The sequence below is a fragment of the Zerene cesonia genome, chromosome 5, assembly GCF_012273895.1.
Source record: "Zerene cesonia ecotype Mississippi chromosome 5, Zerene_cesonia_1.1, whole genome shotgun sequence".
In the NCBI taxonomy this organism is placed as follows: domain Eukaryota; kingdom Metazoa; phylum Arthropoda; class Insecta; order Lepidoptera; family Pieridae; genus Zerene; species Zerene cesonia.
Genome location: NC_052106.1, coordinates 5,411,117 through 5,437,401, shown reverse-complemented (window position 1 = coordinate 5,437,401; position 26,285 = coordinate 5,411,117). Strand labels below are relative to the sequence as shown.

The 26,285-nt window shown below is 32.2% G+C and overlaps 2 protein-coding genes across 2 annotated transcripts in view; one reads left to right on the top strand and one right to left on the bottom strand.

The window, feature by feature from the left end:
- The first annotated feature begins 540 nt into the window (after positions 1 to 540).
- Positions 541 to 16,730, top strand: LOC119840293 (integrin beta-nu). The gene is made up of 13 exons (XM_038366843.1): positions 541 to 768; positions 7,126 to 7,270; positions 9,107 to 9,261; positions 9,557 to 9,722; positions 10,004 to 10,148; positions 10,536 to 10,725; positions 11,000 to 11,121; positions 11,572 to 11,901; positions 12,381 to 12,553; positions 13,534 to 13,725; positions 14,276 to 14,442; positions 14,794 to 14,985; positions 16,121 to 16,730. The coding sequence occupies exons 1-13, from the start codon at positions 711 to 713 to the stop codon at positions 16,504 to 16,506; spliced, it is 2,421 nt and encodes an 806-aa protein (XP_038222771.1). The 5' UTR covers positions 541 to 710; the 3' UTR covers positions 16,507 to 16,730.
- Positions 16,731 to 17,332: 602 nt separating this feature from the next.
- LOC119839889 (estradiol 17-beta-dehydrogenase 11-like) overlaps positions 17,333 to 26,285 on the bottom strand; it is a 32,420-nt gene continuing 23,467 nt past the window's right edge. Inside the window, exons 3-7 of the mRNA XM_038366320.1 lie at positions 24,440 to 24,564; positions 23,266 to 23,376; positions 22,732 to 22,979; positions 21,304 to 21,420; positions 17,333 to 19,118 (exon numbers count right to left, since the gene is read on the bottom strand). Of these exons, the coding sequence (XP_038222248.1) occupies positions 18,944 to 19,118; positions 21,304 to 21,420; positions 22,732 to 22,979; positions 23,266 to 23,376; positions 24,440 to 24,564 (776 nt within the window). The 3' untranslated portion in view covers positions 17,333 to 18,943. The remainder of the gene's footprint in view (positions 19,119 to 21,303; positions 21,421 to 22,731; positions 22,980 to 23,265; positions 23,377 to 24,439; positions 24,565 to 26,285) is intronic.

Genomic DNA, 26,285 nt, shown 5'->3' with positions numbered 1-26,285 from the left:
CATCATGGACTATCTAAATTTAATCAATGAATATGGAAGTTCATGATAAATAGTTCATAAAATGTTGAGTATTAAACCTATCATGTAGGTACATCATGTTTACGATGATGTCAAGTCAAATAATTAAATTGTTAAATTATTAACCGTCGGTACCTTCATGTATTAATTGAAAACTGTTTAATAAAGTATTTATGTCAATTATTATAACATTAATAAATGGTATATCTTCAATTCTTTTTAATTGTATATTTTGGAATTGCTCCTTAAGAATTCAATTTATTACAATTAATTATGACGCGTGCAGCATGACGTAGCTGAAAAACAGTGTTATCAACGACTGAAATTCACTAAACTCAAACGTTCTTATCACGAAAAACTTTGTAGGTTATCCACTGCCGACTGTTTAGCTGTTCACAAAGTTTTCTACAGTTGGAGCTACGCAATGGACGTTGCCCAATTTTAGTAGTCGTAAAACTTGTTGCGTAGACGGCCTACATAGGTAGAGTCTATTCACAGTTTACGAAGGTAGATTAGTAGTACGGCAGATGTCGGAGACGCGGAACGAGCTAGCGCGGCGGCGCTGCCCGCGCCTTCCCTTATCATCTTATCAGCCCTTATCACTTATCACTCATCGCGAATCCGATCGAGTTACAGTTGATTCACGCACGTGCAAATATCCGATACACATGTAATTTTAATTAAACCCGATCATGTACAATAAAGTGTTATTGTTAGTGTGTTTTATTATTGGATATGTTCACGGCCAAGGTAAGTTTTCCATGCAGATGGAAATTGTTTTCGCCTTTTGTTGTAATAAAGATTAATGTTTTTGAATTTAGGGCGTGGAACGTGGCTGAATCACATATTTACTAATCATTTATAGTTTTAAATCCCGGTATAAGCATTATTTTATTTATGATTTTCGTATTGGGAAAGGCAGTTAATTTGTTTTATTTATATGTGCAAAAGTTATAATAATTTATTTTTATTATTTTAAGAGGCCGCATCTCATTAAAAGATCTCTTTAATAAATTCTATGCACAATATTTAAAAAAAATAAGTGACATTTACTGCTATTTTCTTGGAAGTTCATAATAATTGATACCTATTAATTAAATAGTACACGTATTTTTTAAATATGAGACTGTTAACCGAAGCAGGCAGAGGGTATTAGGTTTTTCTTAAACAAAGATATTATAATATCCAGCTAATAATAATGGGCCATTACATTATGTTTATTTTGTAGATGTTTAATTGAAAAGTATAAATTAAACAAAATTAATACATTTCATTCATGCATAGACCTTCCTATAAAAATGCACGCGATACGGAAATAGCTGCAATTATTAAATTTAAAGTTACTTCGTCTTTATCAGACCATAAACGTCCTATTACTTACGTTTATCTACAAAAAGAATGATTTATGTGATGTCGGTGAGTCCATAAAATAAATGTGCTTCAAAAATAAACCGAAGGAGCGGGCCGTATCCGAAACCCACCTGCTATGGAAGTTTGTCTTCAGAAATAGGAAATATTCTATTTGGGAATGAATTTTCGGACTTAATTCGGGACAATGACACGTGCTTACTGTTTCTTTGGTATTTTGTTTCCACGTTGACGGAATTAGTTTGAACGTCGTAAAAGCTTTAATATTAACTCCATCGATGCAACGATTTCGTGTTTATGATGATGAAAGTATGGAAGTGAAAAGTTTAAAGGATTTTCTGATATTTTTAAATCTTTAAGCGACAGATGAGGTATTTACAAAGGTAAATAAAAAATGTGTTACGGAAAAAACAAGATGAATTAGGTACGTTTTTGGTTAAATTGGCCCGATACTAAAATACACAACTGTAACATAACTTTAACCCACAATTAAATATTCTTTAAATCTCTAGATCTTCCTTCATACATAAGGATCAACACAATGATCCTGAATTCCTGTACACGTAAGCGGGTATTTTTGAACAAACATTTAAGTTTAGATAGATAATTTGAACTGAAATTTAGTGCATCGCAATGTTATCTATAAATACATAAGCGTGTTGCGCTGTAAATAAACTCTTCCTTATTGTAATAAACTTTAAAACTTAGTGGGAGTTTCTAGTTAGTTAATTGCTACAATACAAAGTATATGACGTTACAAATTTATTGTTTTTGCGTAGAATATTGTTATATCCCTACCTTAGTACTTTAGTAGACAATATTGTTGTTTATTTAATTCGGTGATAATGGTGAATTGTGTAAATTTGAATCTTAATGATTATTAAATATTAATATTTATAAATATTAAACTAAAATCTTCTATACCATACTGGTCATAGTATGTAGCAGTTAAATTGAAAGAATCAAAAACCTCGACAAATTGAGAAAAACGGAAGATAATTTTTAATATATATAATACATATGAAATACAAGTTTTATTGAGATGAAATGTTGACGTCGCTGAGGATACATCACGATTCTAATGTAAGCAGACCTAAATAACGTTCCATGAATAAATACAAACGTAGAACGTAACCATTCTACTGTTAATATATATGTACATACGTAGAAAAAGTAAATAACTAATAAACAAAAATAAAATAATTCTATCTATAATCCTAAATCTACTTATATCGAACAAAAATCTGACTCTCTTAATCTTAATTCTTACGAAAAAAAATCATCGCATTACAGATTAACCTTTAAAATTCAACCGTTTTAGTTAAAATACATGTGACGTGGCATATGAAAATTTTAAAATTCGGATACTCTGCGGATTTTATAATAATTACTTATAATTAACGGAAGTTGACACGTTATAAAATTCATAAATTCATTATAGATATTAAATTGAATAGTATAACTTTGTTCAACTTCGTAAACCTTTGGTATAACCAATTAAAGAAAGTGAAGAAAAAGCGTCGCTTCTATACTTATGAAAGACCAACAATGCAGCTTTAATTATAGGGTGTCAAATATATCAGAAAATGGATGCTACAATTTTATTCGCTTTAACACGTGCGTGTAATAGGTATTAGATGAATAGCTTCATCCCGCGGCGCCATGTGCGTCCAATTAATTGTCTGTTGTTATGTTTCATATACTTTCTTGCGTATTATATTTGATATGTGAGAAGGTTTTGTATTAATTAAAGGGTAATATATCGATGGTTTTTCTTATATATAAAATTGTCGTGGCACAATGTTAGTTACCATATTCCTCCGAAACGGGTGGACCGATTCAAATGAAATTTTGTGTACATATCGGGTAGGTCTGAGAATCAGCCAACATCTATTTTTTATAACAAAAATGATAAGGATAAGGCAGAACAGCGTTTGTCGGGTCAGCTAGTATTATATAAAAATTACGTTATGGACTTACTTTGGAGTAGTGTGAGTATATACTCGAAAAACTCCAGTCCAGTGTGAGTCGCGACAATAATATTGTCACCCAACTAATTCATAATCGTGCATAACCCCGGTTTGTGATTATTAATTTTTGTTATAATGCAGGGAAGTCTTAAGTATTAAAGCCTCGGTTTACCCTATGGGTAGAGAACCCTAAAAATAACTTTTATTTCCAGAGCAAACAAAGTCGGTGAATTAACGTAATAGGTAAACTGTTATAAATTTTACCGTTTAGATACAGAATATATAACATATTTAGAACTAAAATTGTAACTTTCGTGTTTTCATGCTATCTTTAGTTTATATTATATTTATTTAATATGAATCCAAATAAGCAGATACATAGATTGACCATGTAAATGATGTAAGCATATTATTTTGCTTCATGTTGCGGTCATCTGTTTTATGTCAATACACGCCCACTTAATATTTACATTTAATTATAGCTCAGCTTTGTTTTATTCGAACATTTAAAGTGATCACTTTACAGGTTTGATTTGTTTGAGATACTATTCGATATAAAGAAGAAGCTAGATACCTAGACTTAAATGTAAACAGTAAAGATGGACCTCTCATATCTATTTCGTAAGATGTTGATGAGCTTGTGGTAAAAATATTACATGTCTTAAATTGTTTCCAGAACGTTGTTGCCTACGAAGAAAACACGATAGTAGCTTTTTAAAATTAAACAGTCATTATTTGTTATAAAGCACTTATAATAAATGCACACTAAAATATTGTATTTTGAATATACACACACAATGTAACTCTTCCTAAGAAATAAATAATTCATGGTGACAATTTACTATACTGTCATATAAGAAGCATATTGTAATACATTTTCATAAAACTATTGATGTAACTTTAAAATTTCATATCGTTGATTTTCTTACAGCTATACAAAGCAAAAAGTTGTTAAAATGTTTAGCATTCTTCGAAAAAGTTCAAAGCTGACACAGTGAGTTCGCTTTGGTTTTAAATGGAAGTCATTATACCATATTTGCGACTGGTGTAGGTGTCACAGTTTTTACCGACGAATTTCATTAAAAACACGAATGCCGACAAATTTATATGATGAACTATTACAATGCTATTTGAAATTATTTTAACGAAAGTAAGGAAGTGTACCGAGTAGTTGATAATAAGTTGTAAAGTACTATAAGGGAATAATAATAATACCTATTCCAAAAAGTCATTTTTCAAAATATGGAACTGAGAATGCAAGTTTACGTGCCTTCTATTGAATAAAAATAGACGCATTTTCAGTATAGACGTGTAGTGTCTCCGTACATAAACAAATAAGTAATCAATGGGTGCGACGAGTATGCGGATTGAGGTCGGCGTAAGTCTGTGTCATGCTTGAATCATTATTTTGTTATCATAGGTACTGATAACAAAATGATGCTATTTTTTCACACGGTCCTTAAAGTAATGTGAAATGTAAATTGCTTTGAATAAATATCATGAAACTGTATTTACAATATTCATATTTTTCAAGTCGTTTAAATCAGTATTGAAAAGTCACTTTGAAAGTCGTAAAAACAAACATTTGTAAATTGTATCAATGTAAATCCTTTAAATTAAATATTAGTAAAAAGTTGTTTCATATTGTATGTTTGCATTTCATTAGGCCTTAAATATACCCCAGATGGGTATGATGGTGTTATATTACAATGAGTCCAAACAACTAACTAAGAAACGGACGGTCGAAATAAACAAATAATGTTTCTTTAGAAATACATTCAAGACCTACATTATACATTCATATAAATAGCTATTTCAATCGCTTTTATGATACTTTCAAACACGTAGAGTTTATAAGATACATTTTTAGTAGCGGATTGTTTTAGTTTCGGTACAGGTAGGTTTTCATTCATAAAAAATAAAATTTTAATGGACATTAACAAATAAACAATGTCACAATTTAAGTAAACAGCCTGCCAGCCCTTTTACTAAGATAATACTATATATGTTAAGCCACTTTTGTCTTTGAAAAGCATAACAAAAATTAAATATATTTGAAAAGCATTCTCAAAAGTTTCCATTATATGTGAATTGCTCTGACAACAATGATAGGTACGCAATGCGTAAAATAAGTCGCGGCACGATTCAGGCCACACTTATGAACCTGTCTAGTGTCTGTATCGCTAATGACATTAATTCTATTGTTATTTACCGCTTTGACCACTACCATTTTTCTTTTCTGTCATGTGTGTCCTAGATAGCGAATGATATTCGATGACTGATTTTATCAATGAATAGAACGTGTGTTCTTAAAAGATTTATCTACACTAATATTATGAAGAGGAAGCTTTTGTATGTTTGTAACGTTTTCACACGAAAGCCACTGGAGCGATTTTAAAAATTCTTTCACCATTAGAAAGATTCAAATCTGAGTGACATAGGGTATGTACCACGGACGAAGCCGGGGCAAGCAGCTAGTAGAAGTAAATACTGAGTTGCTGAAATTCTTACCATGAGGCATATAAACTTTTCTTTAGGTAATATTATAGCAATTATAAACTATATTTTATATATTTGAATATAACAAATGAAAAGAAGAATCGGATAACAGACATTCATCCACATTATATTTAAGCTCTACAGGGTTAGAAGATTTGATAGCATGATGGCCGATAACAATCATTTATGGTATTTTCGTGGCTTTGATTAAACCCGAAGCACACGTTAATCTTGCTATACTCTTAAAGCCTCAGATAAAAGACACCGACATGTGAAATCGTGGATGCCACGAATCTGACTGGTTTTCTAATACAGTAAGGTTACACGATTATTTTCGGTGGATTTACCATTGCTTCTACCAAATCTAACATTTTTTAAAGTAATTTTTTTCCTCCAGCGTTAGAGAATTAGTGCAAAATGAAAATGTATTCCGCTAGTAATGTCATATAGCTACATTGAGAGACGACTTTTCAGAGCTTACATGCATTTATTTGTGCCTCAAATTACTTATAGGTCTATAGGCACACCCATTCCCTAATAACGTTAAAACATATGCAAATAAGCAAATACCGTAGAAGAAAGGTTAAAGGTTCAAACTTTCTCTCTTCTGATATCGTTTTCATTTGTAAAGTGATGCAAGCAGCTGAGCTTCAAGGTAAGGTTTACTTTGGGCGCGATACCAATTGGCAGCGATGTTAGTTTAGTTATAATTACATTACCACTTTAAATAAACATGTGCATTATTCTTAGTTGCACTTGAAGTTTTTAATAGCTGACAATTGCACATAAAAATGACAACTGCACATATTTTTATTTTCCTTTGTTGTTAGGGTTGCCTGGTAGAGATCGCTACCTAGCGATAAGGCCGCCCTTTGCGAATTTAGTTTAAGTTTTGTTGTACGACTGCTTATTTTTTGATTTTTTACGCAATAAAGAATTTTCATTATCGTTTTCAAAAATGATCACATACTTTACACAATATTCATATAACACTAATTATCGTAATATTACAATGTTTCGAAAAATAACTTATAAAAATCTTATAATCACGCAACTATAGGTACCTACTACCTATTTATGTAGAGAATATATACCTTCTATCATATTTCTAATTTTCAATTCAGATGGTAAATACATCGTAAATCATTAAAATTTATGTATTAGAGTAAACAAAAAATACCTATATTACGTATGTAATATTTGTTTTTTTTACACCTTATGAACACTTCCGAAACACCTATTACAATGCGTATTCATACAATTGTTCCAGTGATACAACAGCAGGATCTAATAAACAAGCTGGTTTGCATCCAGCATGAGGAGTGTGGACCGTGCCTTTCCGCCGCGTCGCATTGCCGCTGGTGCGCCGACCCTTACTACCCAGCCACTGCTCCACGCTGCAATGATGATGAGAGGTAACTTCTTATTGGACTATGGACTATAGACTAAGGTCTATTATTGTGTATAAATGTTAAATGAACTCAATCTGTCTGACTGCCTCTATTCTTCACGCGTGTACCAGTTAACCGATTTGGATGAATTTTGGTACAGAGATAGTTTCAGACCCGAGAAAGGGTGTAGGATATTCTTATCTAGCTTATAGGTTTATGGTTTTTATATAGCCGTTGTTATATTAATCGCTACGGCTGGATATCATTCAGATACGGCGCCGTTTAATTAAGAGCCTAGGCTATTAATGAAGCGGCTTATTCGGCTTAAACAGATGGTTGAGACATGCATGTACGCACGTATTCATGTGGCTTGTTATATATCTATATATATGTTTGTATTGCGTAATTTTATTAAAATGTACTATTTTAAACGAAATTATCTGAAATGAAATTTTATTGTAATAATACTCCCTTGCACAATTGCGGCACACAATGCGGGAGGTTAACAACATTTAATTACAACAGTTATTTGCGTTACTCGCACCTTGAATGAGAGACTGATCAAGTCATTTTTTGATTGATCTTAGATCGTGATTACAACGTGAAGGGATCAATGGGACGTAAAGCATCATAATAATAGGCTACGATTCGAAAGCTATAGTCTAATGTATATATCTTTGAATATCAACAAAAAAAATCTTGGCTTGGTAATATTTTGTAATATGTTAGCCATATAATCATGTTGCCATATTGATATTATACCGTGAACTTGACTTTACGTAACAATTACCTCATTCTCTTCCCTTTTAAACCCCGAATAGTACAGTATATGTAAAATTCTATTAAAATAGGCGATATGTTACAATTAATTTTTTGGGCCCATCATCGTTAAGTATTTTACATCATTTATACATAGTATTTTCTTGTGTTTGGTTTTACGCGAGTATTATACATTTAGAAATTAAAAACTTTTCAACGGATTTTAAACGCGCGCACGAACGACGCGCGTAGTGTTCGAAACGTCGGGTTAATAATATAATGAATAAATCGCGTTTAAAATCCGTTGAAAAGTTTTTAATTTCTAAATCATTTATACAATTAACTACTAACAGTTTAAGAAACAAGAATGCTGTGTATTGTGTGTTGTAATATCTATGATAACGCATCAACAGCGTAGCAAGTACGGCCGGAGGTTTATTTCATTGGAAACGCATGCTGAGTTAGTTAATGTTATCATTGATCGACGGCGAACAAAATGTTTTAAGACAGTAAAAGCGCTCAGAATGAGATGTACAGGTTTAAAAGAAGTGACCTTTGCCCTATTTGGCATCGAGTGTAATTTTTATGTTTATAATTTTTAATGATGTATTAATACACAGTGGGTAGTCTAAAACCTTCACGTATGTATTATAGTTGGTTGCCTGGAAGAGATAACTCTTTAGTGATAAGGCCGACCGCTGTGCTGGTTTAGTTTTAAGTCATTTATTTTAAGGATGCGTTATGTATGACAGCACAATAAAGTGTAAATAAATAAATATAGTGTGTTCCCTGCACATATCGTAATAAACATAATAAATATTTGTTTTTACATTGTATTGTATATTTCTGGAGCAGTTGTAGTTGTGATACCTACAGAGAAACACTTACAACATCCTCTGTATACAAAATTTCAGTAGTTTGTTTAGAAATTTTTCGCGTTTTGATCAATCGTACAACAATAATCTTTATAAATTTGAACGACATTTAAGTAATATCATATTTTTTTAGCTCTCAAAGTTCTCTTATACTTTTATTTATACACTTATTTAATCTGAAAATACTCAAATCTAAGAAAGTAGTTAAATCATACAAATATTCCAGCTTAGTCGCCTTCGGATGTGGACAAGGTATGATACAACGGCCAGAGAAGTCGGTGTGGCAGGTGTCAGACAATCGCAGCCTCCAAGATATGTTGCCAGACAGTCTGGAGGCTGTACAGATCCAACCGCAGAGGATAAAGCTTTCTTTAAAACCACGTAAGTAGAGTTTGATTGTAATGAAATGAAAAAAGAAGAAAAAAAAGTCTTTTTTCGAATCAAGCTCTATTGGGGAAGTAAGGGATATTTATATTTTTTAGATATCTCTATTTGTTGAACTGATATAAAAGCAAAAGATATCAAATGAGTGTAAGAGTATAAGAGACTAGAGAAAACTAATAAAGATTTGTTTCTTCATTATATTTACATTAAAATTTGCTACTACAGTTGCAAAGTCTAAAAGATGATCTAGCTATAAATAGGTTATTTTCTAAATTAGATACTTTGTTTTCAGGTGAAACAAGAAAAATCCAGTTTCAATACCGTCCAGCGAGAAATTATCCGTTAGATCTGTACTACTTGATGGATCTCACGTGGTCGATGAAGGACGACAAGGAGACGCTCGTGTCTTTGAGGGACGATCTTCCTGAAATGCTGAAAAACTTGACTGATAATTTTAGGTAGTTACCAATTTTTATATTAATTTATGATTAAAGGCTTTCATTTATAACATTCATTATGATGCTAATATAAGACAAATTATATAAATATAATAACGCAAAACTTTAGCGTATTTTCGAACGTGCACATGCGTAAAAATGTACTACTATTAAATAGCAAAACAAAATATATTTTGGGTTAATGACACAGCTTAGTAAAGTTGTTTTTTTTTTTGTAGTATTTGAGACAGTCTCCATGAGGTCTATGAAAACAATAATATATTGATCGTGATAATTTCTAGATTAGGATTTGGAAGTTTTGCCGAGAAGCCTGTTATGCCTTTTATAAGTGTAGACCCGGGGCGTAGGGCCAACCCCTGCACTGTTGAGGAAGAAGATTGCGAGGCTACCTACAGCTACAAACATCATCTATCCCTTACTAATACGGTAATTTGTTGATAAAATTCAATCAAATATTATTCAGTATAACTTAATAAATTATCTTTTTGATTGGCAATTTATGAAACCACATGTTATTAAGTTTCTTCGTGAATTTGTTAATTATTGTTAGCAGTACTAACAAATATTAACAAAATCAAACTAACTAAACCCTATTTGTAAAATTATGGATTTATTAGCGATTGTGACATCAAAATATGTTTCATAATAACATGGGTAAAATGAACTTCTTACTTTGGCAAAGTATTAATCGCCCTATAATTAAAAAATATTGGTATTGCTTTAGGTAGAAAATCTTTATGTTTGTACAATTTGAAATAGAACGATTATTCGATATTATGATACTTATTAAAATATATTGTTATTTATTTCTAGGTGAATGCATTCATAGAGAGTGTAAACAGCAGTTCTGTGACGGCAAATTTGGATAACGCGGAGGCGCAATTAGATGCGCTTGTTCAAGCGATCACTTGCGGCAGCCGGATTGGCTGGGCTGCGCGGAGCCGGAAAATTATCATTTTATTGTCTGACGGATTGCTGCATACCGCTGGCGATGGAAAATTAGGTGATTGTATAATAAATACCTTAAAAAACAAGGGGTCACGCTCAAATACCTAATTCAGAATCAAAATCCTCAATAACTAATTTATAATTCCACAGAATAGGTATTCGGCTAAATACCTTAAACTATACTAAGACTAAATCATTTATATTTAATAATATTCATACACAAGCGCAGATAAATGTTTCACATTTAATTAGGATGTTTTAAATAAGTCTATATACTATTTGCAGATTTGCAATTGCTAAATTATTAACAAATCACGATCTATTTACAGGCGGCGCTTCCCTGAAAAACGATGAAACATGCCATTTAGACGAAAACGGGTATTATTCTGAAGCCGCTAAATACGACTATCCCTCCATAGCACAAGTTTACCGACTCTTAGATAAGTATAAGGTAAATAGAATCAGGCACTGTTTGCAGAAATAGATTAAAATATGTTACGCAATTCTTTTCTTTCCTTATCGCAAAGATTATAGTGTACTTATGTTTTGAGTTACTCATTCGGTTGTGTAAGGTTTTTGTTTAATCTTCGCTAATGTTTATTCTATTTTCTTCGGTCAAACAGCTTAAGCTAATATTTTCTTTCATATTGCCACCTACACTATGAATGTCTTCCGACTATACGAGCCAAAATTATGCTAAGTACACTTAATTATCTAATTGAAATTGAGGGTTTAAATGCTTAATAACTAAACGTTTTTAAAAGCTTAAACATAAATGACAATTTTATTCAATTTTTAGGTGCTTTTGATATATTTTACTGTCTTTTAAAACTAAGTATTAAATTGAGAAGCTCTCAAAAGCAATTATGTCTTGTTTATTCAACATCATATTAAATTTCAGGTTAACGTTATTTTCGCAGTCACGGAAAGTGTAAAAGACCACTACGATAGCTTACACCAACTCCTAAGCGATTTCACGTACATCGCTAAATTGGAAAGCGACAGTTCTAACATTTTGAAGTTAGTAAAAACGGGTTACGAAGACATTGTGAGTGTCGTGGATTTCGAAGACGATGCCAGTTCGGGCCCTGTGAAGGTTAAGTACTTTACCGATTGTGGAGTGAAAGGTGGCATGTTGATTGAAGCGAGGCGCTGCTCCGGCGTCGAGTACGGCATGACTCTTAATTACGAGGCTCACGTTACGCTGGATTCCTGTCCCGAATTTAAAAAGGTTCGTATCTGTTTTGCGTATGTGTATTACATTAATTAGCAACTTATTTGAATAACATTATAGTTTTTGTAGTATCTTATACGTGGTGTTTATTTATTTAGTATTTCCAATAGATATTATATTTAAAATTCAACGTCTTAAATATTTGCATTTTATATAAACTCACTTTTCTCTTATTTTTGATCAAATATTGAATGTAATGCGGAACATAATTTTTATGATCTGTACTCTTGAATTGTTTTTATACAATTGAAATATTGCATATTCTGCCTTATTAATTAATGATTAAATCATCATCATCATCATCATCATTATCAGCCCATATATGTTCCCACTGCTGGGACACAGGCCTCCTATGAGGGTTAAATACAATAAACTTAATTATGTGATGATGCAAATTAAATCAGTTAAAAGTTTGATACAAAGTAGTCGAACAATTGGTATTTAACTAAATCGTAATACTGTTATGTTATTTCCAGTCGCACCAAACAATCACGATATCTGAAAGTCAGTTGGGCCAGGATTCCTTGACCCTGGAGGTGGATATACAATGCGGGTGCAACTGCGAGAGTGATCTGATAAAGGACATGTCGTTGACGTGCCCTACACACTCTCACCTTGTTTGTGGTGTTTGCCAGTGTAATAAAGGATGGTAAGCTTAACTTTGCTTAAGGTTTAATGTGTGTTAAAATAACTCGGATGTTGGTAATTGGTTGAAATGTTTTTGTTGTAATGTATGTTTGGTATTATTTATCGGGTATATAGTATATCTATTGTTGAAAGTATTTGAACGTAGAGTTTAATCAGAGAGCATGAAGCGTGCTCGAATGTGGTAGTCGAGCACGCTTCGGCACGAATTGGGCCAGCTCGCACCGGGGAAGTACCACACCCCCACAGAAGACCGGCGTGAAATAGCATACTGCTGTGTTTAGTTCGGTGAGTGGGGGAGCCGGAGGCCCATATCCTCTTCCTTAGCCTTTCCAGTCATTTCCTTTATTCCTCTCTTCAATCCTTTCCTAATCCCTTTCCATTTTGCAGTCGGCAATCCATTTGAAGAGGCGTAAGGTCTGCATTCGACCTTACACCTCTCCAAATGTCCATGGGCGGTGGTAGCGCTTACCATCGGGCGACCCACCAGCTCCATTGCCGACTATGACATAAAAAAAAACTCAGAGAGCAACTTTCCTTTGTTACATTATCGGGAATGCATACAATGTACAAAAGTAAAGTCAGATGAAACAGTTATTGTCGTTATATTTATTTTATTTATTTATTTTCATTTTTTAATTAACACTTTTATTACACATTATAGAAAGAAGAATAAAAAAGAAAATATAAACACTAGTTAAAGATAATGTATAACGGGGCGGCCTTATCATTTTGGAGTGATTTCTTCCAGGCAACCCTTTGTTTATTTACTATTATAACAATTTATCCTAAACATATTCAACCATAGTTATTGCATTATTATATAAATTTAATCATCGAATCATTTCTCTATAATTATCTATCGCCACCCAAAACGTATATCCGAGTTTTAATCGCGTTATATTGACGGGATGTTTGTTAAAAATACTTAGTCTACCATAACAAACCTTAATCCTTATACACATGAAATTTATTATCATTCAGGTCTGGGCCAAAATGTGATTGCTCCATAGAAGATGATGCAGCGTCTGTAGCGCTGCTGTCTCAATGCCGAGAGCCCAACTCCACCCGCCTGATGACCTGCTCCGGCGCAGGGGACTGCTTGTGCGGGAAATGCGAGTGTGATCGCGGCTTTAGTGGCAAGTTCTGCCAGTGTAAAGATTGTGAGATTAGTGGGTGAGTTGGGGGTTCTAATTCTGTTATGTTTTCGGTATTTAATTGGCATTTGTCGGTTTGGTATATCATAGTTTTGTCATTGTTGTTATTACGGTGATACCGTTAAAACAAGTTTAATACAAGTTAAGTAGTTACACTTGAATTTATAAGAATCCAGATTTGAGACTTCTAGTAAACCTTATGCGCCTAATGGAAAACATATAACGTAAACAACGCATGATGTTTCTGCATTTAACTTCAGTAAGGTGATGTTTTTTCCATTATACTCATTATATTCAACATACATTTATATATAATAACAATTTACAGTTGTTCTAGTTAGCAATAAATTCCAATCTTATAAATATGCTACAATCTCATTCATTTGGACGCTTTCAAACTGGATAATTTCCATAATGGCAAAATAATTAAGCCTTAAACGACAACAAAAAACAATTTTTTTTTTAGTTTTTTAAAGATTTTATAGCATTAAATTAATGGAAGTTTTATATTTCTCCAGTCATAGCCAATGCTCGTATACGCTATTTAAATATCCGGTGTAAAATTTCAGAATGAACGGCATGGAGTGCGGCGGCGTGGAGCACGGCGTGTGCGTGTGCGGGCAGTGCGCATGCGAGCCGGGCTGGAGTGGCGCCGCGTGCGACTGCACAACTGATGTCAGCGCCTGCGCGCCGCCCACGGGCGAGGTGTGCTCGGGCCATGGGGACTGTGTGTGTGGTACGCTACTGACAATCTACAAACAAATAAATTTTTTTTTATATAGTAAAGGTGTCAGCCGACGCGGTAGGCTGCCTGATGGTGAGCCATCAACACAAAAGTAGGGTGTTTGTGAAGATGTTGTAAAGTACACATTTTTATTAAAGGTATTTGTATTGTGCGCAATATTTCTCGCATAGAGCAGCATGATGATGATATTTTTGGGTAGTTATATGTTTTCTTCACGCATTGTATCCGTTAACTATAATTATTATGGATAATTATTATTTCAAGAAGGATCATATACAAAGAATGGTACAACTTAGGAAGTTCTCACACAAATATCAATTCATAAGAAAATCGTATCTCCAGGTCGTTGCGAATGTTCCGCATCAGCAGACGGTATGAAATACTCGGGCATGTTCTGCGAAATGTGCGCCACGTGCGAGAACCCGCTGTGCGCGAACGCAGAGCCGTGCGTGCTCTGCCATTTGAACAACAACTGCACTGAGTCGTGCAGCATTGCGGGCGTTAATTATACTGTTAGCGAGAGGTTACATGATGGTGAGTATGAGAATGGGGGAAGAAGAACGGAGAAGTCTTTAACCAGAATCTATAAAGCAAACACAAATAATTGCATTTTTAAAACTACGAAACCTTAATCAGAATGACATTCACTTTATTAAAATTAGATCTACAGTATACCATATAGTAATTACTAACGCTATGATGATTAAACTAAAAATTATTGTAAAAAACGTTCATATTTTATCGCGGTATGCCTGGTATTGCTAACTTAAAAAGTATAGGTTTGCATCTTTCACAACCCAATTCTAATCATAGATGCATATAAAATATATTAAATGTACGTATAAACATATAAAATTGTGTGTTTACAATGATCTAGAGAATAATAAATGGGATATCTAGGGTAATAGCTGTCTGTAACTGCGTCAGTAATCGGTGTTGAGATTTAATGTACCATTAGAGAGAAATAGGTATCTAGTTTATTTTTTTACAGTAGTACTTATTAGATGCTTCATTTACATTAGACTAAAAACTCCGCTAATTTATGTAGCAGTTAAGATATGTGTTTTGAAAATTAATCGTATTTGGTTTGAAAAGTAATGTTTCTGTATTATTAATGTTAACTGTTAATTAACTAGTTTTGCTCTGGTTTCAGTATAAATTTATGATTATATCTGTATGGCAATTACCCGCGTATTGATAATAATTATAAAGTAGAAAATACGCAGCCATGCCTAATGCCTATACACAGTATTATATTATACAGTAGTTTGTACTATGCGTGTATTTTAATATTGAATTCATATTAATTATTGAATAGATAATATAGGAAGCTAGTATGGAAATATTTTTTTTTATAATTCATTATTCCTTTTAAATATTATTTATGCCGTATTTAATTTCAAACTGTATCTACACGTGGACATGGTTTCCGTTGCTACATGTTTTAATAGAAGTCTTTAATTGGTTGGTACGGTTATTAAGAAAACCGTAAGCGAACCGTCTGGGCTTGAGTTCGATTGCCAGTGGAAAAAAGATGTATTTCATTTCATTTGTTCCATACCAGAGATTACTAAATAATTTTTACGTAACCCATACCCTTTACGAGGAAATAGGACTTTACACTTCTTTAAATTCTACATGGTTAAAGAAACCCAAAAATTGTTTTCAGCTACCGAGAAATCCTTCGATATCCCCTGCATCTTGCGGCGTTTGGAGGACGGGCTTGAATGTGAATACAGATACACCTACAACGCAGCAGTACAATCTATGATATCCATGGAAATCGTCATCAGATCAAAAGAATGTTCCCAACCAACCACCGCCAAGATCATGACAAGTGCGATTATAACAATGGCGTGTGTTATTCTCGGCGGAATAATAATCATTTTAGGCGTAAAGAGCGCTCAAATAGTCTCAGATAGACGAGCGTATGCTAAGTTCTTACAGGAAGCGCAAGAGAGCAGAAAGAATATGCAAGAATTGAATCCATTGTACATATCGCCCATTTCTGAGTTCACGTTACCTGAGTCCTATCCGAGAGATAGAAATGATTGAATTTAGATCGATAAGTAGTTAATTTATTAACTTTTAATACACTACAATATAAAGCTACTTTAAACGTCAGTTAATCAGTTGATAATATACATAACAAAGTGAAGAAAATGTAGTTGCTCCCTAGAATTTCTGTACTTATCTAAAGAATAAGATCGCCCATCAAAAAAATTCAGTAAATTTTTCATTAAGCATTTTTCTCGTCGTAATGGCTGTATTTAATATATTATTTACTAGCTGTTCGCCCCGGCTTCGCCCGTGGTACATATATAGTCTATGTTACTCGTGGATAATGTAGCTTTCGAATGGTGAAAGAATTTTTAAAATCGGTCCAGTAGTTTTTGAGCCTATTCATTACAACCAAACAAACAAAGTTTTCCTCTTTATAATATTAGTGTAGATAACAACGTATTTAAAAAAGGGCATTGTTATATGGGTTTTGATAGTTGTCTTACTGGCTTGGGTTATCACATTTTATAGGCAATTTATAATTTTGTATTAGTCAGTATGTAGTTTGTTAGTACTAAAACTCATAAAGTATTATGTGATTACTTGTATATCTATTATGATAAAAAGATTGATTGAATAAGCATTGAGTGTTGAGCTAATTTTCATATGTTGTGTCTGTTTTTGTTGTGTGTTTGACTTAATCGATAAATATTTTTACTAGTCCTTTGTTAGGTTAATTTAAAATTTTAAAATTGTTACGAGCGTAAGTATATATGTCTTGTACAGTCATGGGACACATAAAGGCGTTTATGAACACGCTGTATAATAATTTAAAAACTATTGTTTATTTTTATGAGAGAGGGAAAATAAAACAATTCAATTAATGTGTTCATTTCATTTATTAGGTAGAAAAATAATTCGTTTATCCCAAACTTTATACCTATTCATCACAAAATGGAATGTATACAAAATTGATCTTACAAATGCACATCTTTTATATTTACATATATATCTACCTTTGAAGAGTTTTTAAAACTGTTGATACAAATAAAATACCTTTTACAATTGAATTGATTAATACATACAAAAATAAACATTATAGCTATAAATAAAATGCTCAAAACAACTATTGATAAAATGCAACTTGAGTTTTCGAAGATAAAATTTAAATGTAAAATAATATAAAATCTAATTAACGTCTACATTCGGATTGTTAGCAAATTGCATCTTATCTAACCGAACCCTCATTAATCACCTAAATAAAAATAAGAGGTAATGCATTCCAAGCTCGCTCTCGAGAGCTTACTCGAGGACTTGCTACGATAGCTGCAATATCGTTTATTGGATGTGTTGTTAATACAAAATTAAGAGTAGTGTTTTTCCTTTTTCATTCAATTTACGTCTGTTAATTAATGTAGTAAGCTGCCGATATATTCAAAGAAAACTTAAAATTGTAATTATTAAGGCACAGATTATTATTTTTTCATTTTAAAATTAAATTCATCGATACTGCAATTATAGTAGCTACCACAATATAAAAGGAGATTAAAAATAACTACATTATTCAACTAGAAATCACATCCAAAATCTCTTGTTATCTTAATTTGACTAAGTACCACAGCTTTACTACAATTATTTAAAATTAGCTTAAAATTACTGTTGTAAACATATTTTGTGAGTAAAAATATAATTGCACCATTGTCATTCATGTCAAAAACGATCTAATGTTAATCGTATAACAAAACTTGGAAAAAATCTACAAAAGGTTATAAGCGTTTTATCAAATAAATGGTATAAAAAGTGTGTTTTTTTTTATAGAGGAATTATTCCGTTAATTTCTTAATTCATTGAAATACAACTTATATTTTTAATGTCTTTCATTCACTAAGTTAAGGTCACTTATAGATGCACCATTAGAAGTCTGTTATATATTCTATAAAAAATCGCTAAGGCATTGTATGGTCCTCAGTAAATGAGTCAATTACTTAATTCGAAATATTATAACATCATATAAGATCGTCACCAATTATTAACGATAAAGGGACAAAAATCATGTTTAGATATGTTTAGACATTTCATGTCGATTATGTGATTCAAATTCAATTATTGTTCGTTAAGACTTTAATCTTGAAATTATAACAAATATAATATAGAAATTAAAGGCACTGTGAATATTGGCTTTTCACGTTTTGTATTTGGTATAAAATATCTTATGATCATATGTTTGATTTTAGCGAAAAAAACGTAGAATTTAGCCAATTATTATACACCAGTGGCCCACATTTTCTTTTAAGTAGTATCATATATTTTATCCCGTTGTTTTGAAAAGCGACGGAATAAAACAAGAAACAACGCGATAAAAACTCTATATATACCATACTTTAGTCAAACACAAATTAATTAACACCAACACAATTTCGTAACAAATGTCTAACAACCATTTTAGTCAGCAATGTCTCATGAAGTACAGAATATTAAAGTAAGGGTACGTTCAGACGTGTCGGTCGTGTCTAGCTGGTGGAACTAAGGTCATAGGGCGCGAGTCTAGCTTCCCGTTAGTGTTGGGTGAGTCCAGTTTTTGTTTGGCCGGCATGGGCATGGGCGCGGGCACGGCGTCCGGCACTAAACCTCGAATCATTTCGGACGTGCACGCCCATGGGACAATCCTGGAAAGTTTAAAAGTTTAATAATTTACCTTTCAACAATGATACGTATGTTCTTGAACAGTAGCGGGTCTATTTTCCTAATACATAATAATAACGATGAAAACAAGATGTACCTATAATTTTTTTATGAAAATGGAGCTGGTGGGTTACCTGATGGTAAGCGCTACCACCGCCCATGAACATTTGGAGAGGTGTAAGGTCGATTGCAGACCTTATGCCTCTACAAATAGATTGTCGACTTGAAATTGGAAAGGGATTAAGAAAGGATGGAAGAGAGGAATAAAGGAAAGGACTGGGAAAGGTAAGGAAAAGGATATAGACCTCCGGCTCCCCCACTCACCGAACGAAATACAGCAGTATGCTATTTAACGCCGGTGTTCTTCTTCGGAGTTTATAATTTTTTTAAAGATATCTATATTTCTAGGCATATAATTTAAATAAAACAAGAATAAAGTATATTATATATAAACACCAAATCTATTAAGATTTCATTGACCTCGGCCAAGGCCTTCGGAATGTTTTGGGTCAAGACTCGGTTACTACGAAACGCGTCATTTATGACGCTGTATGCAGTTTTGTAAATTACAAGATTGAAGATAACGTTTATTTATATTGCCACTATATAAGCCCAACATGGTAGTTTTATGGTATACACAATAAACATAAGTTTATGTGAATTGTTTTATTTTTATGATATTGTTATTATTCAACCAGGGTCAAAGTACTTAGTTTCTGCGAATGGGACTCTTTTAAAAACACCGAACTACTGGTATTTAAAATGTTACATTCTTTTATAAAAGAACATTTCAATTAAAGCGTTTGTAAGTTAAATAAAAAACTGAAAATAATTTAATAACTATGAAATTAAAAAATTCTTTCTATACCAGAAAGAGTGCTTGACATGCTTTAAGTCCGACTTAGCTTCTAGTTACTCATACTTTACTAATACCGTGTTAATTATCGCTACTAATATAAAAAATGTGTAAATAAATCTGTCTGTTTGTTTCTCCTTCACGGCTAAACTACTGAACCTATCTACATGTTAAAATTTGGTTCCGAAATAATTTGAGATTCGATAAAGGACAGACAGGACTAGACAGTTCTTATCCCAGAAATCCCATGGGAAGTATGTGTGGAACCCGGACACTCTATGAATACACGGGTGAGGCCGCGGGCAGAAAGCTAGTAATCAATAATATTTAAACACAACAAAAGGCATTGTTTCCTTCCTATGTTAATAGTAACCGAGAATGTTTGAGAATTTTAATGTTTAAAAAATACTTTTAAAACAAGTCACTGTTTAAATTTGTACTGTTTTACTCGTGTATAGGAAACGGAACATTTCTTAAAATCACATCACATCACATCATGAGGAAATGACTCAATGCTAATTGTATTTTATTATTTCTTATGCATGTGTCAACCTTTTGTATTTACTTGCGTAGGAGCAAAATTTTTCCATTAGTGAAATGTTATCTTTGATTGCAATATGAATATTTTAAAACCAGTCTGTATCAGTTCATACAAATTGCAATACTTTTACGCAATGACGTCGATTTTTCAACATTTATATAATACGACATTTTTGCCTGTACACGTTTTTACAAATAATTTAGAAAGGTACGTTTTCTCCAAATGAATTTTCACCCTCACATTTAAACGTATGGTTCCCGAATAAAAAAGCTTGCAATCTATCTGAATGTCAAAATTCATCAAGATTTTTTCAACACGTACTCGGTCATATAATTATTGTTTGATCTTCGTCTCCTCGCGTTCAGTCTCTACTCTTATGTTATTCGCATTTATATACATTTGAGAAGTAATAAAATATCTTTATAATTGAGAACACCTGTGAACTAAGTTTAATATAGTTTAGGTTTAGGGCGTGAAATGAGTTTTTTGAAACATTTTAACACTTTAAAGACAACTCCCAAAAGTAAATTTATTAAACAAATATGATCTAATGAACTATTTTATTTTATTCTTAAATCAGTATATTATTTTGGATATTCCATATTTTGTTATTATATATAAGCAATTTTAGAATTAAGAGTATTAGAATATGTATTCTTTGTTGGAAATTCTAAAATAAAATAATGAAAAATAAAAAATAAATAAAAATAAAATAAATCCCTACAGACATTGAAAATATTTTTTTATCCAAACGCAAAAGAAACATATTTACCATTTGAAAGGCAGCAAAAGTCTGAAGTATGCGGGTATCATGGCGAGCCGCTCGTTGGTCCGGATCGCGTACACCACGCGATCCGCCACGTCGTTCGAGTTCAGCTGAGGAACAATCCTGAAAACATTTATTGTATGTGTTTCTCAAAATATTTTATAAATGTAAGAGCATTCTCGTATTATCCAATAAATGTTGCGTCCAATTTTAGACATTAAATCTTGATGTTGAATTGACGCCTTTTATGAAATATCCATTGAAATTAACACCTTATGTCTTGGTACTTAGATTAATTACCCAATGCGTAAAAAGAGGTTTGTCTTGGAGCTCGATTGTTAGTCTAACTGTTTATTTTACAACAATGTATTGTCGTGAAAAAGTTATCAAAATAAAAAAAAATTGACGTGAAAACAGACCATTCAAGCCGAATTTAAAGCGGATCAAGCGAAATCTTTTGAAACCTCATTCCATCATATTTCTCCTGATTAATCTAAGTAATAGCGTATGAAAAAAGTAATATTATTATTTTTACTTATATATTTACACATATAAATCTATCCTATACATGTATATATACATACGTATACAAACGCCAAACATAACTACTAGCATAATCGGGTTAAAACACAAAACTCAATACTACGCATAACTGGAAGTATCTAAGGAATTCAATTTAATACGTTGGTATTTTTATAACTTGTTATGATAGAATAATTATCTATAGAACTGGTTGTTAAATATAAAAACAAAAACACGAGATTCATTTATTGATTGATTCAATGATTCACATAAAGTTATTTTATAAAGAAAAAAAAACATTACGTAATAAAAACATCTAAGTATCAACACAATTAAATAGCTACTAATCTCAGAGTAAAAGAATATATACATATTGATTTAAAAGCAATCTTAGCCCTAGAACTCCGAGATATATATAGTTTGATTCCGTTTGGAGAATTACAAAAAACCTTAGTATCGGGGCAAGAAAGTATGAACGTCTTACTCTTGCGAGAGAACCTAATTAATTCTAGATTTAATATAAACGCGACAGTTTGTAAGCATGTATAGAGGTATGGATGTTTGTTACTCTTTCACGCGAAAACCACTAAACGGATTTTGATGATACAATTAAGAGATGTAGTTTAGTAACAGACTAATTCATCAGCTATTAAAATGTTTCAAAAGAAAACATTTTGCTCTTCAAACATTTTTCGCTCGCGCAGCATAATTGGGACGATAAATACGTCTTATTCCTCCGGCCGGCCGGACCGTTCATAAAATTATTTATAATAACAGGCAAGCTAAATTTTAAATATCTAAAAGTTATGAAACTACCCAAAAAGTATACACACATTGGCCTTAGGTCATGGTTTAATTATTTATTTTTATATGATACATAATAAGAAATGTATGATATAAACAAAATCTCACCTCGAGTTAACCTCTTCAAACATTCCAGTAGCTCTAATAAAGTATGGGCAAATCAATGAGGTGTGGACGCCATCAATTCCTTTGGACTCCAGTTCCACTTTGAGGGCCTCATCGAACCCGCACGCCGCAGACTTGGAGGCGCAATAGTCCACTAGCTTGGAGACGCCCACGTGCCCGGCCATGGACGCTATGGTCACTATGTGTCCGTCGTTGCTTTCTATCATGTCTGGGATAAACGCCTTTACCGTCTGTAAGAGACGTCAATTGATTTATAAGATTTATATTATGAAATAAATGTTCGAAAAAATCATTGGATAACTCGTCTTTTCGTTACTTAGGCACCTACTAGGGGGAGTGAAAATTTTTCTTATTTTTACGTAAGACACTTGTAACCAACATATATATTCATTACTTAATCATCTATAATAAATGCAGGTAACAAAAAATCCTATAAAATTATACAATCTAGGTACATAAAATCACAAAACCAATATAAACACAGTATAGTATTTTGTTATCTGTGGTATTACTCACCCAGAAATGAGCTAAGATGTTAACATCGAACGTCCTTTGGATAAGGTGGTCCGGTGTATCCAGGAGGTACATACCAGATACTACGCCCGCGTTGTTGACGAGAAGGGATACCTATAAATTTAAATAACTCTTTATCTAATTGAAAACGCTCCAGAGTATTTCAAGAAAGTATACGTATATAGCAAGTATATAGTGAATATATTATTTCCATTTTTTATTTGATAGTTATCCATTGCTTATCTTATAACGAGCAATATCTTTAAAATCAGGAGCGTGATAGATAACATTACCATGCAACTAAAAATAAACTTCATCATACATAACTATGAGAACCTTCATTAAAAATTTAGAGACAAACAGCATTTAAAATGGTAATAAACCTGTTGTAAAAAAAATAGCAATCATTTTCAATGCCACCTTTAATTCTCATATTATATCACGTTTCAATCTGTAATTTTAAATAGATTTTCTCACTCTTAAAGCAGTTTAAATTGTTACTTGCTTAAATGATTCACTTGAATATTATGTAGCTAACAATTGCTATATTTTTTGCAGTCTGCGTTTTTGAGCAATTAAATCAAATTAGTGCAGATTTAAATAGGCATACATCAATTTTGAAACGTAAATCGTCATATTCATATTCTATACATGAATAAAAACTGAGATAAAACATGAATAATATTACGTTTTTGTAAACTAAGTATTTTCTCACACTAATAAACGACTTCGTGAAGTTCTTATGTAGGTAATAATTAACATAAATTTGATTGCAGTCTTATTATGTATGCTAATAGATAATATATGTAACTTGACTTAATTAAAACTTGAGGATGGCCTCAAACCATTATTTTTCTACATAATTACAATATGCGTTCGTATTATATATTATTTTGTATTATATACATAATCTAATATATAAAATTCCCTTGTCACAGTTTTCGTTGCCATACTTCTCCGAAACGGCTAGACCGATTTTCATGAAATTTTTTGTGCTTATCCGGTATCTATGATAAGAGTAAGGCAGAGCAGCGTTTGCCGGGTGCAGCTAGTGCATGATATAAAATTATTATTTTTCTTTGAATGTTGTGTGTGTTAATAAAATCGATTAAATAGATAGATAGAGAGATTCCCAAATGTGGCTTAAAGGCAGAAAGATATCTACTATAATTCTTACATTTCCCACGTCTTTTTTAACTTGTTCGGCGACTCGATAGATGTCCTCTCTAGCAGCTAAGTCCACCACATAACCGTAGCACTTTCCGCCGATGCCTTTAACTAGCTTCACTGTATCTTCAAGACCTGGGGACAAAAATTATTGTTTTTAAATTTATAGAATCCAGTTACTATTATTGTCCTTGTTTAACAAGCGTTTGTAATTCCATAATCTTTTCACCATCGACCAGCGGCCATGCCATATTATGCATCTGCCCTATAAGAGGACACGGGGCTTTTCGAAAACAAAACAATCGTTCTTATGCTGCAATATGTTATCAACTATTATGTAATACATTAAATTATTTAATATAGATTGAGGTTTTCGAAGATATACACAATTCCGTGTTTACATTGGCCTACTAATACATCTGTTGGTCGGTCAATGTTCAAATATGTAATTACTATATAATTTATTGCCTAGTTTATACTGTCAATTAATAATGAAGTATGTTTATTCTGAAAAGTAAATTGATTTTAGAAGTACTTGAAATATCCGTTCAATGATTTGTGTTTTTTTTTTCTTTTTTTTGCATTTCGTCTCAGAACCGGTTACAAATTACTTATAAATTCTTGATTATCTATTGATACGTAAATAATACTAGCTATTAGCTATTGAATACTCACACCCAATTGTACTAGATATATCAAGTTCTTGAATGCGTTATTATGAAAGCAATCAAAGGTAACAACTATAATGATCCAGCGGTGTAAATACAAATAGAAGACCTTGGTTCGTGCCCATTGTAATTTCTCAGGATGAAAATGACTATAACGGTTATTCTACGTGTGAGATACCTATAATTTACTTTTATGCTTTTGTCAATTAGAAAAATAGAAAGCTCGTTGGCACATTGAAAAATAAAATTGAAATGTTAAGCTTTATACTTGTAACATTCCGCTTACATTATGAATGTTCTATGATATTATTCTTTATTGCAAAAACTTAGAAGATATATTTTTTTTCACAGATTTTACAAAATATGTTATGTCAATTAAATTATTTTATTTATAGAAAATGGTTTAATAGAAATCGTTTATGCCATTCCGTAATTGCCACAATAAAAAAAGATTTAAATACAATTAAGATGATTCCTTAATTGCGTCAGAACAATGTTATGTTAATAATGTTGTTTTTACGTTGTCGTTTACCCTCATATCGATAATCTACATGCACCTAGCTAGGGACTTAGATAGCATACTAAGCGTGATATGTCAGCTCATTATTTGATATTTACTTATATTCATTTTAGCTTTAAGTAAATTGAATAAAACATAATATAAAACGTTAAGAACGTTATTCAATCGGATTTCATAGGGTTCTATTATTTATTATAAAATCCAAAGTTGTTCATAGTGATACATAAGAGAAAAGTGTGATATCTCTTTAGTATAATGTGGTTTGTTAAAGTTGTAGTAACTGGCGTGTGATTACATGAAATTTATATATTTCACCGGGAAGATAAGTACATATCTACCGTAATATTCTAGACGTTCAAGAAAACTGTAGTAAGTTCAGTGACATCGTAAATTGCGGGTTGGAAGGCATTAACTTTCTATAATAACATTGACAATTACCTTGTAGTTGTCTTTACATAGCAATTTTATTTATTCATTTAAATTTTAAATAATGCTTGGAGAAACCATTATGGCTTTAAACAAATTATTTTCTTATATACATATTATGTTAGGTTCAGGAACAAAAAATGTGTAAATGTTGATAAATGAAACAGTAGTTCCTATACCAAAATGGTTCATAAAGCGAAGGAATAGCTCATTTGGCGTTGTGGTTTCTGTAAACAAAATCG